This window comes from Suricata suricatta, chromosome 8 (genome assembly GCF_006229205.1).
Source record: "Suricata suricatta isolate VVHF042 chromosome 8, meerkat_22Aug2017_6uvM2_HiC, whole genome shotgun sequence".
In the NCBI taxonomy this organism is placed as follows: Eukaryota; Metazoa; Chordata; class Mammalia; order Carnivora; family Herpestidae; genus Suricata; species Suricata suricatta.
The window spans coordinates 101,007,710-101,025,289 of record NC_043707.1 but is presented as its reverse complement, the minus strand read 5'-3'; the positions used below and the strand labels follow the sequence as shown (position 1 = coordinate 101,025,289).

The 17,580-nt window shown below is 44.5% G+C and overlaps 1 protein-coding gene across 1 annotated transcript in view; it reads right to left on the bottom strand.

Annotated features, from left to right (window-relative positions):
- ORC1 (origin recognition complex subunit 1) overlaps positions 1-17,580 on the bottom strand; it is a 33,314-nt gene that overhangs the window by 1,247 nt on the left and 14,487 nt on the right. The window contains exons 8-18 of the mRNA XM_029947849.1: positions 15,308-15,674; positions 14,125-14,229; positions 13,330-13,525; positions 10,667-10,764; positions 9,734-9,835; positions 9,155-9,326; positions 8,231-8,338; positions 7,811-7,960; positions 6,594-6,713; positions 2,343-2,512; positions 1,426-1,513 (exon numbers count right to left, since the gene is read on the bottom strand). Of these exons, the coding sequence (XP_029803709.1) occupies positions 1,426-1,513; positions 2,343-2,512; positions 6,594-6,713; positions 7,811-7,960; positions 8,231-8,338; positions 9,155-9,326; positions 9,734-9,835; positions 10,667-10,764; positions 13,330-13,525; positions 14,125-14,229; positions 15,308-15,674 (1,676 nt within the window). The remainder of the gene's footprint in view (positions 1-1,425; positions 1,514-2,342; positions 2,513-6,593; positions 6,714-7,810; positions 7,961-8,230; positions 8,339-9,154; positions 9,327-9,733; positions 9,836-10,666; positions 10,765-13,329; positions 13,526-14,124; positions 14,230-15,307; positions 15,675-17,580) is intronic.

The window sequence follows — 17,580 nt, the reverse complement described above, 5'->3', positions numbered from 1 at the left end:
AAGTAAAGAAATAGCTGGAAGGAAAATGTTTTCCTGGCCTCTCCATTTATATGTCTAAAACATAGTGACGCGCACACACACAGACATACACGCTCCCAGGTACGCCCTCAAACACCTTCAACAATATTCTAAGGCAGCCCATTACCTATGGACCCTAGTTTTCAACAGACCTGTGAGGCACATGCCCTAGAGAGTCCTTTTACTTGATTTAATTAAGACTATGCTCAAAGAATGTTTGGATTGATCGAATTTGTTTTTAAAATAGGTCATTCTGGGGGCACCTGGGTGTCTCAATCGGTTAGGCATCCGACTTCGGCTCAGGTCATGATCTCCCGGTTCGTGGGTTAGAGCCCCGCATCAGGCTCTGTATGGACAGCTCAGAGCCTGGAGCCTGCTTCAGATTCTGTCTGTCTGTCTGTCTGCCTCCTTCTCTCTCTGTGTCTCTCTGCCTTCCCCCAATAATGCTCTGTCTGTCTCTCTCTCTCTCTCTGCCCCTCCCCTGTTTATGCTGTCTCTCTCTCTGTCTCTCAAAAACAAATTAATAAAAACACATTAAAAAGTTAAAAAAAATAAAGATAAAAAAATAAACATTTAGAAAAATTTTTTAAATAATAAAATAAAGAAAAAATGGGTCATTCTGGAGCACCTGGGTGGCTCAGTCAGGTAAGTGTCAGACTCTTGATTTTGGCTCAGGTCATGATCTCATGGTTCATGAGACTGGGCACCACACGGGACTCTGGAAAATGGAATTTTCCATTAAATTAAGATTCTCTCTCTGCCCCTCCTGCTCATGTTCACTGGCCCTCTTGCCCTCTCTCTCTCACACAAAATAAGTAAATAAAATAAATAAATAAATAAAACGGGGGGTGCCTGGGTGGCTCAGTCAGATAAGCCTCCAACTTTGGCTCAGGTCAGATCTCATGTTTGTGGGTTCGAGCCCCGTGTCAGGCTCTGTGCTGACAGCTCAGAGCCTGGAGCCTGCTTCAGATTCTGTGTCTCCTTCTCTCTCTTCCCCTCCCCCACTCATGCTCTGTCTCTCTCTGTATCAAAAATAAATAAAACATTTAAAAAATTATAAATAAAATAAAAGGGCCATCCTGAGAGCCTTGTCCCCACCACACCATGACTTTTATTGGGGACATAACTCTAGTTCCTACTCCTCTCTGAATCTCTTACTCCTGGAACAGTGTCTGGCACACGGCGCTCCTTCAATCTAATATGCAGAAGCCAGGTGCCAACTGTCTCTTCTAACTAAAATAAAGTATCACTTAACAATAGGTGTTGGTCTGATATTCTATAACACAATAAGTTGGCACAAATAAAGACTGTTACACAGTGATTGAAATTCCCACCTATTTAAGAAGCACCAAGACCAAAATCTAGAAGGATTTGAAAAAAAAAAAAAAAAAAAAAAAGAACAATTACCTGCTGAAATGTTGCTTCTTCCAGTCCTGATCTGCGGAACTCTGCAAGTATGGCTCTCAGGAAATTCTGTTCCAGAACAGAGGAATTTCTTAAAGAAAATGAGATGTGAATTCTCATAAGTGGCTATACCACCGGCCCAGAGAAAAGTCAGATATTATCTGGAAATCCACCAGCACGCTCATTTCATGAGCAGAGCGTACCATTCAGTTTCAGAGGAAGAGCTGCTTCCTTCTTCTTGTTCCAATAGCATGTTACTTCACTAAGCGGTCACGATTCTACTACTGCACTGCTGGCATTTCTCTCTCTCTCTTTTTTTTAACTTTTATTTACATAATCTCTATACCCCATGTGGGGCTTGAACTCACAACCTTGAGATCAAGAGTTGCACATTCTTCCGACTGCGTCAGCCAGGTGCCCCAGATTTGCATTTCTATCGCTCTGTAGACTCTGCCCCTTAAGAAAAGGACAGTGTCTGGGGCACCTGGGTGGCTCAGTTGGTTGACCGTCTGACTCTTAATCTAAGCTCAGATCTTGATCTCAGGGTCGTGAGTTGGGCCCTGCACTGGGTGCGAAGCCTACTTGAATAAAAGATAGAAAGAAGGGAGGGAGGGAAAAGGACAGTGTCTTCAGTAAATACAGTTCTGAATGAATGAAAGCTTAGAACGTCGATGGCCTTCCCAGAATGCGGACCTCTCCAGGGGTTTTCCAAGGAAGGTTTCAGGGTCAGGAAGCAAAAGAATCTTACTTTTTAAAAAACTGAATACATTCTGACATATAACATTATGTACTTTTAAGGTTTACGACGTGTTACTCTGAAACATTTATATATTGTAATATAATCGCCTTTGCAGCTATACTTACCAAATTACACAATCATAGTACAGTATTGTTACCCACATCCATTAGAAGCAACTTACTTGATGGCAGTGACATACGAGGACGAAAACATCTCATCGACCGCTTGCAGCAGGTGGGCCACGGTGACCAGGCCAGGGGGGCCGGGCTTCGGGCAGGAGGACTCACAGACCTCTGTGGCACGCCTACAGATGTCCAGGCAGCGCCGTGCATCTCCGGAAAGGGCAGCTACCTACGAGATGGAATATTTTATTCCTTGAGTTCCTTTTACCATCTTAGCCCAGGAGAAAAACCAACAGTGTTCAGCTAAAATGGAAAGGCAGAGCCGGGATGGGCTTAAGCCTGAAGTTATGTACTCAGACCCAGTGGCAACCTGGTGGAAGCCCGGGTACAAATTACTACACTGTCCCTGGGACTCTTCCTTGAGTCCAAACCTTTACCTTGGGTTTACAGATAAATCCATAACGGAATGGGCAGGGATTCTCAGCTTTATTTAAAATTCAGGATATGGGGGCATCTGGGTGGCTCAGTTGGTTGAGCGTCCGATTTCAGCTCAGGTCATGATCTCTTGGTTGGTGAGTTCCTGCCCTACGTTGGGATGCTCTTTCTTCTCTCTCTGCCCCTTCCCCCCTCATGTGGCACATGTGTACCCACTCTCTCTCTCTCTCAAAATAAATAAATAAATAAATAAACAAATAAATAAATAAATAAAACCTAAAAAAAAAAGAGTGAAGAGGCCAAAAGCTGGAGGACACAGAGGACTCTGTGGTTAGATGAATCAGGCCAACCCACAATGCCCACAACCCCCCTGGGGCTCCTTTCTTTCCATGTGCAGATTCCCTTCGCGGGGACTCCTGTACTCTCTCCCAAGCAGACTCAGAAAGACACTTGCACTTTAAATTTCACAGAGGCACGTCCTGCCTCACAACATCCTGAAATGTTTACTTTCTTCCAAAATTCTATGTTAAGTTTAAAAGACCAAATTGTATAGGCTATATACATACACACACACACAGACACACACATACAACACACCAAGATTAAAAGTAGTCACCTGAGAGAAGTGAGATTATACCGAGTCTTTAAATGTTTTGTATATATTTTTAGTTTCCAGAATACAAATTTAATTCTTTTTTTTAAGGTTTTTTATTTATTTTTGAGAGACAGAGAGACAGAGAGCACGAGCAGGGAAGGGTCAGAGAGAGAGGGAGACACAGAATCCGAAGCAGACTCCAGGCTCTGAGCTGTCAGCATAGAGCCTGACACGGGGCTTGAACCCACCAACCATGAGATCATGACCTCAGCCAAAGCCGGACGCTTAACCGACTGAGCCACCCAGGCACCCCTCCAGAATACAAATTTAAGACATTCTAGATAAAGGTCACTTTTTTAGTAACCCAAGACAAGAACATGAGTATCAGCTTATACTCTTCCCTTCTCAGATTTTCCATATCCGGTTGGTAAAGATGTCCCATGCATGTTTCCACCTATCCCTTCTTCCCTCCTGCCACCATCACCGCTGCCTTGTGAGGCAGTGCCGCTCAGTGGCTGGTAATACAGACTCAAGAGCTACTGCCAAGAACAAACAACAAAGTGAACAGGTGACCCTGGGAAGCAAGAAAATACCCAAAGCAATTCTTGCCCTGGGGGTATCCACAAACTTTGGTGACCATAAATCCCCCCCCCTTTTTTTTACTGCTGCTGGGGTACAGGAGACAAAAGAAAAGCGGGGACCCACCCAACATGGAATCTAACAGAAAGAAGACCTTGTATAAACTTGGACTCTGACCTCCATTACAAACTCAGTATGAGGGTGAATGAAAGACCCATCATGCAGAAGCGAAGGCAAGAAAAACAGCCTATTTAGATCTCGGTGCTAGGTAGATGAAAAAAGCAATCTGCAGCTATAAGCCTTCATATGGATTTGTAGCCCAAATTTCTGTTGTGTCTCCTAAAAATCCCAAGTGGAGAATTTTGTTTAAAAATGGTCCCAATTGACAGTGGCCCTTGGTAACTGACAGAAGCAAAACACAAATTTTAAATGAACTATTTTCAATCCAGTCCTCAATTAATTCTTAGAGAAAGCCCTAAGGAACATGAGCATACAATAAAAAAAAAAAAATTCAAGACACAGAAACAAGGAAACAAGGCCACATATGCATGAGAAACAGCAATCAATAGAACGAGATCCACAAAGACTCATATAAGATTTGGAACATAAGATACATAGGTTTCCTCATATGTAAAGAAATGGAAGAGAGGTTTGAAATGACAGGCAAGAGTTCTGAGTAAAAACAGCATGTAAATGTGATGCCTTCTGAAACCAAGAACCTTAAAAGAAAGGGAAGCAACAGGAGAGGAGTAGCAAATACAATTCTGTAAGTTTGCAGCGTAGTGCTTGACTCCACAGACTGGAGAACGCCACTTCCTAAGTCATTATTAAGGAATCCAGGAACAAATCTAAGTTACACGAAGTATCTTCAAAATGCTCAGACAATAGAACTGGAGGTAAAGGGATGTGTTTGGCTAAAATAAGGAGGACTGGCTGAAAGTTTAGAAACGGATACCCTAGATTAGGAGTCCGGAAACTGGAGACTGCCACGAGTTTTGGATATTCAAAAAGTTTTATTGGAACACAACTGTGAGCATTCATTTAATATACTGTGCATGGCTGCTTTCAAGATGCAAGGACAGAGTTGAATGGTGGTGACAGAGACCATTATAAGAAAAGCCTAGAACACTTCCTTCCTGGCCTTTCACAGAAAAAGTTTGCTGAGCCTTGCCCTAGATCCCTCCCCCATTTCATGCTGTTGGGTAAACATTAGGGCCACTGAGGAAGGTTTAGGGCTCTGTGAAAATATTTTGTGCCTTGGTAATTTATACTGTTCCCATAAAACTCTTTGTCTGGGAGATTATCCCTCTTCTGCCATGGCATGAATTCAGAGACTTATTCTCAAATAAAGATAAACAACAAGTCTCTGAACCAGGCGTCTCTGAACTAGGTATTACTGCAGGGGAGGGGCTGTCCCTCACTAGATATAAACAGCTACTATTTCCCTGCTAGATTTGAAGACCTCCACCCTCCTCCACTCCAGCCTACCTCCCCCACTCCCAGAATACTGCCCTCCAGCTAGGACATGACACCCACTCTGGGAAATCTGCCCATCCGAATGGGAAGGAACCAGAGATACTGAAATTGGCCCAATCAATTACCCCACAGTGAAGCTCCCAGTGAACAAGCCCCACTCCTGTGCTCAGCGCTCCCAAAAAGCTTTATAATCTTTACTCAGACACCAGAGTGGACAACCAAGACAATCTGAGGGAGATCTCCAACCGTGCAGGACAGAGACCCGATTCAACAGACAAAAGCGTCTTGGAGGAAAAGAGAGAAGACAACCTTAAATAAACAGAACAACATAAAAAAGGATCCTTCAGAGAGAGAGAAAAATAATAACGTCTAGAAACTGCATGATAGCAGAAGTGAAAAACTACACAACAGAAAGGTCAGATGGTAACTTTGTGGATCTTGCTCCTGAAAGCAAAGCTTAGAGACAAGCACCGTGTCTGGCTTGCCTCTACCTCAGCACCCAGCTCTGAGCTGGTGTCACATGTGCTGCTACTATAGGCATTTGGAATGCAGATCATTTCAACTAAGAAGAACCAGAAAAAGTTTATATTTCCTTTAAGTGCTGAAATACCGTGGATGTGTGATTTCTTGCACTCAGCATGAAGCAGACATTTAAAACCTACTTTATTCCTCGGCAGCCTTGGAGAAGTCTTGGTTGACATTCTCCCAGTGACTTGGAGGATGTAGGTGTCTAGTGCCTCACACCTGTCTTGGAGTGCGCACCTTGCTAGGCACATTACAGACATGATCTCATTTAATTCCCAAAAACAATCCCAGGAGGTAGTTATTATTATTCCCATTTTTTCAAAGAATATTAAGGCTGAGGAAGTTGTTAAGTAACTTTCATACAACCTTCCAATGCCTATTAAGTATTAGAACCAGAATTCAAACCAGGTTTGCTACGAGACCACCTATAGAGCCCTTTTCATTATACAAAGCTGCCTGTTACTGAATCAATTGGTCTTCATTTGTATATTAGCCACCACCCTCACAGCCTGCTAATTAACTATATGATAAGAAGGTTAAGGAATTTTTCCCAATTTTGTTTCTACTTTTTGGTATTTCTTTTTACAGGACTTTCTAAATTTCTCTTCATCTCCAGAGCACCCAACACTAGGCAGGTGCTCAGCAAAGACTTGCCACCTGGTTTGTAGGTGCAAGCGGGAGCTCCCTGAGGGTGACTTACCTTCCTAGCTACCAGCTGGATGGCATCGTCCTCAAAGGCCTTCACATGTTTGAGTCGGGATAGTAGGATTTGCTGCAGTTGGCTGTGAGTGTAGGGCTGGAAGGACACCCTGGTAAGACCCTGGAGAAGACAAGAAGAGAGAGGAACAAGTTCATTAGTGGCCCACTCTGACAGCCCCGCTGAACAGCCCCCAGCAAGTCCCAGACTGGCTTCGAAGTCCCATAGAAGAGGTCGCACGTCTCCTCCCGGGACTGCCACGGGTCCCAGCCCCTCTCACTGCTGACAACGGCCTGCAATGTCCTACAGGGCAGCGGTTGTTCTCAACTATTTTTTCATTTTGTTTAGAGCAACTTTTATTCTACCAGAATCATTTATTTATTTATTTTTAAGTTTATTTGAGACAGAGACACCACGTGTGGGTAGGTGCAGAGAGAGACGGAAAGAGACAGTCCCGAGCAGGCTCTGCGCTGCCGGCACAGAGCCCGATGTGGGGCTCAAACTCATGAAACTGTGAGATCATGACCTGAGCCGAAACCAAGAGTCAGACACTTAACCGACTGAGCCACCCAGGCGCCCCTTTACCAGAATCATTTAGAAGGAGATGAAGAGGTGCTCTAAGTCGAGCAGCTGGGAGCATCCTGGGCTCCCAATAAGCACACGCACAGCTGCTGGCTTCACTCACCACACTTGTGAATGAGGTCCATGGGGCAGAGCCTACGCTCCATGCTCGAACACCGCCTGGCAGGGGAGTGCTTCAGAATTTTTATCTATATCTAATTTTTATTTTAGAGAGAGAGCACACGGGTGGGAGAGGGGCAGAGAGAGAGACAGAGAGAAAAATCTCAAGCATGCTCCACACTCTGCGCAGAGCCTGACGTGGGGCTCGATCCCACATCCCTGGGATCGTGACCTGAGCCAAAATCAAGAGCCAGATGCTCAACCAGCTGAGCCACCCAGGAGCCCTGAGTGCTTCAATATTTTTAATAGATTATTAGACCTTTAGGGCTCTGTGCAGTGTAAGAGTGCCCAGGTAGCACAATACCAAGAAGATGGGATTTGTGGGAAATCATGCAATGGTGACAAATTTAATTTAAATGTATGCATTTCAGAAATCACATTTTGTACTTTTCCCATTTATTTTAGTTCCCGTGTATTCATTTTCTAGAACTCGGCTTACGGATCTGGAAGAACAGCTTGAGAACAGCCTCAGGACCTACCAGTCGGCTTGATACCCGGTTCATCATGATGCGCTCTGGCAGATCCATCGTGTTGGCAATGGTCAGGACCACAAGCCGGGCCTCGCCGTGAGTGGGCCAGTCAAAGAGATTGTACATCACGTCCTGTTTCTGAGTCCACAGAAGGTCGAGCTGCCAGGAAATGAGGGAGACGCAGGATCAAACACAGCTGCCGGGCCAGGGCCCAGAGTGAAGGTCTGCCACCCTTGCTCTTAGCTGCATGTGCTTCTAGGGTCACACCACGAAAGCAGCAAGGAAGTCTCTCTCCACCAAAGAACAGGCTCAGATGAATGAAGGATGAAAGAAGGGAGGCAGGACTCCCCCCGCAACCCAGCATTTGCTCCCGAACACCACAGTCCAGCGCCATGCCGCTTCTGTGGTGCTCCCGTGGGGACTCCGTACCTCATCCACGAGCAGCACGGTGGTCTCCTGAGAGGACCTCCTGGTGAGGAATCGCTTTGCCAGCAATTCTGCTGCATGGTTAGCTGTTGCCTTTTGGCCTGTCAGCTTCTGCAATGGGGGGGAAGGTAGGTGTGGTAAATGGTAAGGATTTTATTCCCCTGAGCTGGATGTGAAATCTGCAATAGAGTCTGGAAGCAATTTTGTCTGAGGACTTTAGAATCCTAAAGGCTTTCCAGTCTAGTCTCAACCTTTTTTATCTTTTTAAACCACTTATATTTATTTTTGAGAGAGACACAGAGTGTGAGTGGGGGGAGGGTGAGAGAGAGAGGGAGACACAGAATCTAAAGCAGGTTCTGGGCTCCGAACTGTCAGTACAGAGCCTGACATGGGGCTCAAACCCACGAACTGTGAGATCATGACCTGAGCTGAAGTCGGCCGCTTAACCGACTGAGCCACCCAGGCGCCCCAGTCTAGTCTCAACCTTAACCTGGAGGGACGAGAAGGTACCAAAAGAGATGACGATGTCTGTGTTTGAAATGCAATTGAGCCACAGGCTGGCCCCAGAAGCCTCTTTAAATCATTACTGTACGACAATTTATACCTAGACATTACTTCTTCCAAGAAAATAGCTAATGGATACGAGAGTGAGGTTCAAACTCCAGCTACCTCTAATCTGTTTTCCGGTTTGCCACAGTACCTCCTGTATGCAAACAGTTTTTGCCATATTGATAAATCCTGGCCTGAGGTAATGTCCAGCCTCTAGACTTTAAGGTCCCTGAGGTCCCTGCCTTCTTTGCCCGTGCAAAGGATGACGCCTGACACATCATAAACATAATAAATAAGCACAACATTAAGTAAACCTTTCCTCTTTCATGTGCCACTAAGAAACTATACTTTCCAAAAAGCCCAAACTGCTCTACTCACCTGCAAGATTTGCACATAGACCTGGTGGGGTTCTGTCAGCTTCATGCCATTGACCTCAATGTATTGAAAGGGAGGAACGTCATTTGCTTGGGCTGCCTGCTGCAGGCAGCGTATCACCTCATGCACAGTGGCAGTCTTCCCTGTCCCCGGGACTCCGGAGATGTACATGCACCTATGGCAGGAAAGGAAGACGTGTGGGCTAAGTCTGTGCCAGCTGCCTCCGCCTCACACTCTGCCAGTCAGAGGTGTGGGGCTACGTGCTGAAGGGAGGACCCAGACCCCTGAAATGTAGAGGTGGGGGCAGGAAGGGCCAACCCTGCAAACTAGTCAGAGCAGGACCAGGTTATACAGAATCATTCCTTCTACAAGCAATGCTGTACCCTTTTTTTCTAAGAGAATTTCCATTCCTATCAAATTACATGGACAACAGCTGCCTCAGAAGCCTTAGGTTTGAGCAACGATTTTGCCTGTTCTCTTGACACTGGGGAGAGACCATTTGGTTGACTGTGACATCTAAGGTGGTATATGCAGGCAGGGGCCTTCCCCCCCGACGGTCTCGTCTGCCTCAGCAGGACTCACCCTCCTGTACGGTCAAGGAGTTTGCTTTCCACAAAGTTGTAGATGTTCTGGAATTCCTGTTCCCGACAGGGAAGAGACTCAGGTACGGCAGACACATGCAGCCTACAATTGGTGATAAATAAAAGGAAAGGAGGACTTCAGAAAAATGTCACCATTTGCTCAGTAACAAATGGGAAGGGATTATCTATAGTTTCCATATGAAACCCCAATCACAAATCCATGGGAATACCTTCATTCTCAAATCTCTTCATTTGGCCTCATAATCCCTTTCTCCACCCAAATTGCCTGACTCATAGGTTCTCATCAGAGATATGTATCACTTGGGAAGTTTCTCCAAAGCACAGGGATGGACCTCATCCCGCAAAAGATTCTGATTTAGTTGTTTTCTGATAATCTAGGCTTTCATATTTTGAAAAGGGCCCTGCATAGTTCTAAAGGGCACCAAAACTGAGAAGCAGTGTTCTGAGTCATTCGTCACCTTCTGTCCTTGAGCAAGTGGTGGCAGTAGGCTGGAAGGTTACTCTTTCAAGAACCTGTCCACATTAGCTCACCCAGACTTGAAGGCTTTCTTCTCTCTAAACACACATATTCATTTTACTCTCTATCTTTATCAGGTACCCAAATGACTACAAATTACTTGGGTTTTTTTTTTTAATGTTTTTTTTTTTAAGTTTTATTTATTCAGTTTGAGGAAGACAGATAGTGCGAGTGGGGGAGAGGGAGAGAGAGAATCCCAAGCAGGTTCTACCGTGCTAGCGCAGAGCTCGACACAGGGCTCGAACCCACGAAACCGTGAGACCATGACCTGAGCTGAAACCAGGAACTGGATGCTTACCTGACTGAGCCACCCAGGCTCCCCACAAACTACTTGTTTTGTGTGAATGAAAGCAGTCCCATTTCTGCCTATCTAAAAGGGGCCCCGAGCAGTGTCACCTCAGCCGGGCCTCCTCCAGCACGCTGGCTGGCTCCTGGGCGGCCAGGTTTCGGCTACGGATCTGGGGAGTGGCGTGACGTGGCGTACTAGGCTTGGGCTGCATTCAAAAAATGAGAACACATTTTAGAAGGAAAAAAAGCAAAACACCATCTAGGACACATCAGCAAATTGATCCGTGATGATCTGATAAAAAGAAAAGAGGTGGTGAATTCCTCTTGGTCCCCTCTGTATCAAGCACCATGGCTCTCCCTCCTTCCACACGTCACATGCACTGTTCACAGGCCAAACACAATTTCTTGTTTCTAATTTACACACAGTATTAAGGTTTGAAAATGGGAGTCTAAGTAAAGAATGAATGAAAGTATGGATTAAATACTATTAAAGTCTTACCCCGGACGACAAGAAGTTATTAAGAAACCCTAACTACTCTGCCCAATACAGGGTAGGGTAGGAGGTATAAACCAAGTTTGACTCATAGGTTTCTCCTCTAGATTTGTTTGAAAATGTGGTCAAACTTTAGCTTAGGACTTGGAGAGACCCCACCAACCAGGTTTCTCCACTCCAAACCCCAGAGTCACTGTTCGATCTGAGCTAAAAGACCTCGTCTCTTTTCTGTCCTGCTCCTGGCTGGCTAGGGCGGGCCTGCCACCCCATCCTTGTGGGCTTCCCACAAAGCACTCCCTTCTGTGGGGGCATTTCACCAGCTTCCCACTAGGTTATAGAGCAATTACAATCTGTCCGCCTCTCTCTCAGGGAGAAAGACCCTGTTTAACAGTTTTATATCTATTAACATGGGAGCAAAATAGGAAAGGAATACCAAAACCTGGCTGAGAAGGTATCAAAAATCTTGGTAGACTTCTGACCTTTTTATTATGCTAAAGACGCCATCACAACCTAATATCCCTCGTTCAGGGTGGGCCCGAGCAGATGCAGTCAGAACATTGCTGAGCTATTTGCATAATGAGGAACTCCAGGTATGATCACCCCTATTCCAAAGGGGATCTGACTTGATTTCTTTCCCTGGAGGTCTTATTTTGACTTCAACCCAAGCCCAATCACATTTTTCTTGATCCGGAAAAATAGAGATCAGCTTTAGAAAAAGTCTCCAAAAGCATTTCCTTAAAACAATATCCTCCATAAAAAAGTTTCCCCGATCAAAGACTCATACACTAATGCTCTCTTGAAAGGCCACAATAACAATAAACTAATGGCCTTGAGAAGTCCTGTGACAATGAACCAATTTAACTTGTATCCAAACATTTCTCAGACATATTTGAAAAAGGGAAGACCCTCTTCTAATAGTTTTTGACAATTCCACAGGAAGCTGAGAGATGTCCATTTCTCTCTTCCTTCTTACCTATACCTCAGCAGTGCCCCCTGCTTCTCAGGTGAGCCACGTGGCAGAGCAAAACCAACACAACAGTTCAGCAGCCCTGGAGTCAATACCCACTGAGCACCTGAAAGAGGACTTTACTGCCATTTTGATCTTAGTTAGTTGTTCTTTCCAGCTTCTCTCTTAATGTGGGCAAAGCACCCCATGATGGGAACTGAAACTACCCCTCAAGCAATCAGAACTGCTCTGACGCCAGCAAGACCCTGCATGACTGTCTCTAGGACAGTGATCAGCCTGACCTTTAACTGCCCACTTGCACCTACCTACCTCCCTTTTGTCCCACATTTTCCTTGTATGAACCTTGTAAGTATTTTTGGCACTTTGGAGACAGTTTTTCAGACACTGGTCCACTGTCTTCCCAGTGTTGGCCTCACCAAAATAAATCCCTTTCCTGTTTCACCAACACTCCTCTCTCTGCCTTTGGATTTTGTCGGTTGTGAGTGGTTAAACTTGGTCTGTTTGGAGTCCTTGGAGCAGGTGCTCTTGCACTCCTGCATCCTGGCTACACATACTATGAATAAAGCACTCTGCTAGCGTTTGCAGGAAATGCAGAGATGAGGAGCCAGGTCTTGTTCCTGCCTCAAGAAGTTTGGCTCTTGGCTGTTTGGTTCTGTATCTTTAAAAAAAACTTTAATGTTTATTTATTTTTGAGAGAGAGAGAGAGAGCAAGTGAGCGAGCAGGGGAGGGGTAGAGAGGGAGGGAGGACACAGAATCCAAAGCAGGCTCCAGGCTCTGAGCTGTCAGCACAGAGCCCAATGCAGAGCTCAAACCCACGAACTGCGAGATCATGACCCGAGCAGAAGATAGACACTTAACTGAGCCACTCACTCATCCCTGGTTTTGTATCTTAAAAGGGACATGGATCCAGGGGCGCCTGGGTGGCTCAATCAGTTGGTGTCTGACTTCAGCTCAGGGCATGATCTCACGGTTTGTGGGGTTAAGCCTTCATTGGGCTCTGTGCTGACAGCTCAGACCCTGGAGCCTGCTTCTGATTCTTTCTGTATCTCCTCCCTCTCTACTCCTCCCCTGCTCACACTGTCTCTTTCAAAAAATATTTTAAAAACATTTAAAAAGGAACATGGATTCATTTTTCAGTCCTAGGGTTCACTTAGGTTCTTTCCTCTACGAACATTCCAAGTGGAATAACTTTGAGTATAAGAGACCTGTGCTCTGAATCCAGCTGTTACTAATCCTATGACCTCAGCATTCACAATTTCAAAATTAAGAGAAGGATGCTTCCGTAGAAAACAAACCTAAAAAAACCTTACAGTTTTCTTTGGTGTCTTTGAAGGGGTCTGTAAGGATGACTTCACGGAAGAGCACAGGTTTGTGGACACCCTGCTGGGTGTTCTCCTCGGAAGGGGTGGTGTGGAAGTCTCTTCCTCTTCACTGTCAGAGTCAGAAATCTCTGCTGCAGGCAGAAACTCATCTTCTTCTTGGTTACTTTTACTATTACCTAAAAACCTGAAGGGTGGGACATGTTATTCTCTGATGTTCGGTGTCTAAATATAAAAAGCTCCCTAATAGTTCGGTGTGGATTAGAAGTATTATTACAGAGTCTTTCCTGCAACCAAGTAATATAGGCTGTGCTCTGCTTCCTGGGCCTTTGCTGCTGTGATGCTCAAAGGGCTCTATTTATATTATCTTATTAAATTCCTCAACAACCTCGTGACGTGTATGTTACCATTCCCATCTTATAGAAAAAGAAACTGAGGCTTATAGAAAGATTAAGTAAGCTTCCCAAGGTTACACAGGACAACAAAGCTCACGTTCACATCCGAGATGCCAGAATCAAAGTTCACGCTTTTAGGCACTCCACTAACAGTCTTGCTGCGTGTGACTGTGGGGTCCTGGGAGCCACCTGATCCCAGGGTAGTGCTTCTCGCCGCTTTCAAACTATGACATTTATGTGAAATTAACATAATCCCAGACATACTAAGTAAAAGGTAAATGTAATGGAATAGCAAATAACAAACGAAAAATCTGGTAGGCTTTAAGAAATAAGATTACAGATATCATAGTTGGCAGTGATAAACGTTTTCTGCCTTCTAAGGAAGTCTTACCGAAGCTGCTGCCTGATCCGATTCAAGGTCAAGAGAGAACTCTTTCTACGGACCCGATGGGGGGCAGACGTAGTTCCATCCTGAGCCTCTGGTTCTTCTGCCTCCCTGCAGGATATTACAGCAAGATTACAAGAATGGTTTTGAGCACTAGGAATCAGTGGCAGGCATCGGAGGCAGACCCGATGGGCTCCTATTCTTTTTACAACTACGTTGGAGGAACTAATAACACTCTGCTAAAATGTTTATAATTGAAGTCTGACTCAAAAACAAAGCTTGACTGAAGCTTATCATTTAAATCAGACTCATGCCCTCCCCAACTACAGTCCAGATATACTAATCCCACGGTTTCTTGTCCTTTGTTGTTCTGAGGCATGATGGATTTACTGTCCAGTCTCAAGGTTGGCAGAAATGTAGCTACATACTAAATAGAAAGCATTTACCAAGCAAACCTATTATTGACCAGGTGTTGGAGTCTCTGAGCAGGAAATATTGAAATGTATGATTTGTCTTGTCACATTATTTGTGCAGCCCGTTACTTACAAACACTGTCTAGTGTCAGACTGCAAAGTTTGTTTTAGATGCATTATCTTCTTGCACTATATGTATTTGAGACTGGTTTCCAGTTAAAAACAAACAGCAACAGGGGGCCTGGGTGGCTCAGTTGGTTGACTGTCTGAGTTTGGCTCATGTCACCATCCCAGTCATAGGATCAAGCCCCACGTCAGGCTGTGCTCTCAGTATGAAGCCTAAGATTCTCTCTCTCTCTTCCACCTCCCCCTCCCCTGCTTGCGCTCTCTCGCTCTCAAACAATAACAACAACAAACCCAACCCAACCCAACAGACTATGAAACTGACTGTTAATATGTGGCAAAGAGCCGTAACAGGGCTATGAAGCAATCCAGGTTTGGGAAGTTATCTTCTGGAGCAGTGACTCCCCAAATGATAGCTAGGTGTATCAGAATCATCCAAGGAGCATTTCCAAATGCAGATTCCTGGGCCTAACACTTGGCGATTGACTCAAAATGTCTGGGAAGAGGCTCTGAAATTTGTGTTTTGGAAAGGCTCCTGGGTTATTCTATAACAGTCATATATGAGATCTGCTGCTCTAACTTTGGCACACATTCCACATCATGTAAAGGATCTCAATCCGCTCTGTGGTAGGCAGGATAACACCCCTAATCACCTTTTTTTGATGCTTTCTGGTTTCAGAATCACAGAAGGCACCGAGGATTTCCAGCCCCCCCTGAGAGGGGTAAGTGTTCTTTCCTCATTAATGTCTGTAGTTTTCAAAGCGGGGACTCGGGTTCTCAGGACCCTGTGACAGTCAGGTGAAGCTTTCTTGTCATCCGTGGCACGTGAGCTTTGAATCTCTCCAGTTTTCTGTGGGGCTTTCAGAGCTGGAGATGAGGTGTGAAGTCTATCAGGCTGAGATCTCTTAGTAGGTGAGGTGATTTCAGACAGGGTCACTTTTCGTTTACTTCTTCCTGGAGAATCCAACGAGGCCCTTGAATTCTGCTGGGAAATCCTAGTGTTGGGTGTCCTAGGGGAACCTAAACCCAAGAGAAACCACCACAGACAATGTATGAATTTTGTAATGAGCACTATTAACACCCACAATCTCAATCTAGCTAAATTCATCCACTGAAGTTACACAAAGACATGAGTTGCCCATATTTTTAATTACTCCATGCTTTCTTTCCCCAGGCCAGGTAGCTTTTATTATTTTTTGTCTCTCCTAATTCCATAGGGGATTTTCCTGATTAGAACCATAAATCAACCGTTAAGTCAGCTTTCGTGGATAAATAAATGTTCAATAATTTCCCCGAAGTAATCTACCAAAAGAATGGTTCTTAACCAAGGGTGATACTCTAACCCCTAAGCCCCCATTCAACAGCATTTGAAAAAATTTCTATCAGTAGCTGTGTTCAATAACACTAAGGCCTTGATTTTTCTTAACTCAGATTCTATCTCCCCATAGAGATGAGATGACTCCCTGGGGGCAATCACCTGGGTTCTGTGAACACACAGACCCTCATTTGGATTTGCCCCTTTATCATGACCAAAGGCACCAGGAACCCAGCCATTCATTCAGATACCAACAGAGCTGTAAAAATGGCAGGTATGTGCCGGGTGAAAGGAGAAAACAAAAACTGAATGAGACTTAATCCTCGTCCCCATTCACAGGATGCTCTGGTCCAGCTGGGGAGACGATACACATCAATGTCTATAAATATGAAGTAAAGTCATTCTAAAGCACCTAAGTGCTAGTAAATACAGATTTGAGATACACCTTGAAAAAAAGGCAAGATTTCAACAGATGAAAACGGGAGCGAGGGAGGAATATAGGGAGAGAACAGATGAGCTCTCACAACTGCCATGAAGTGTCTTCAAAACATCAGAAGTGAAAAAAGTAAGACAAGGATATATCCAGTGTATCTACTCTACTGGATAAGAAAAAAAATATGCATGTTTCAGTGTATGTGTGTGTATATGTGTATCTGATTCTTGCAAAAAAAAAAAAGCACAGAAAAAATAAACCAGAAACTAATAAAACTGATTACCTACAAAAGATGGAATAGAAACAGGGTACAAGGGCAAAGAAAGGAATGGGTCTTCTCTGGGTATACTTGTTTTAAATAGCTTTGACTCTTATTTTACTGTTTTGCATGCTTAGAAAAATTAATCAAAGATGGGAAAGACACTAAAATTAAACAGAAATAAAAGAACCTGAGGCACCTGAGTGGCTCAGTCGGTTGAGCGTCCGGCTTCGGCTCAGGTCATGATCTCACAGTTCGTGAGTTGGAGCCCCACGTCGGGCTCTGTGCTGACAGCTCAGAGCCTGGAGCCTGCTTCAGATTCTGTGTCTTCCTCTCTCTCCTACCCTCCCCCAAGCACACTGTCTCTCTCCATCTCTCAACAACAAATAAAAAACATTAAAAAAAGAAAGAAAAGAAATAAAAGAACCTAACTGCATATAACCATCAGAAGGGGGAAAAATCCAAAAACAAAACAACTTTACTCCCTCAGTAGGATATATTCTAAAGGCATAAAGAACTGTAAATAAATTTTGAACTTTGGTTGGTAAGTTAACTACTGGTAGTAGTACTGGTATAGCAATTGTGAAACTCTTTGTACCAGGATTGCTCCTGAGAACCAGGGCTCTTCTTAAAGAAGGGAGATACAACTATGGAATATGGGAAGGTGAGGAAGAACCCTGTGGTATAGATTAAAAGTATCAGTATGAATTCAAGAATTTTAAAATACGTTTCTTACCTCTTCCACACGGATCTAAAAGCAATGTCATCTTAATAGCAAAGCTTTGGAAGATATAGGGCTCAACATTACTAATCAGTAGGGAACAGTTATGCAACAATGACATCCCTTACATCCATGAGGCTGGCTACTATAACAACACAGAAAACAGCAAGTGTTTGTGAGGATGTTGGGAAATTGGAC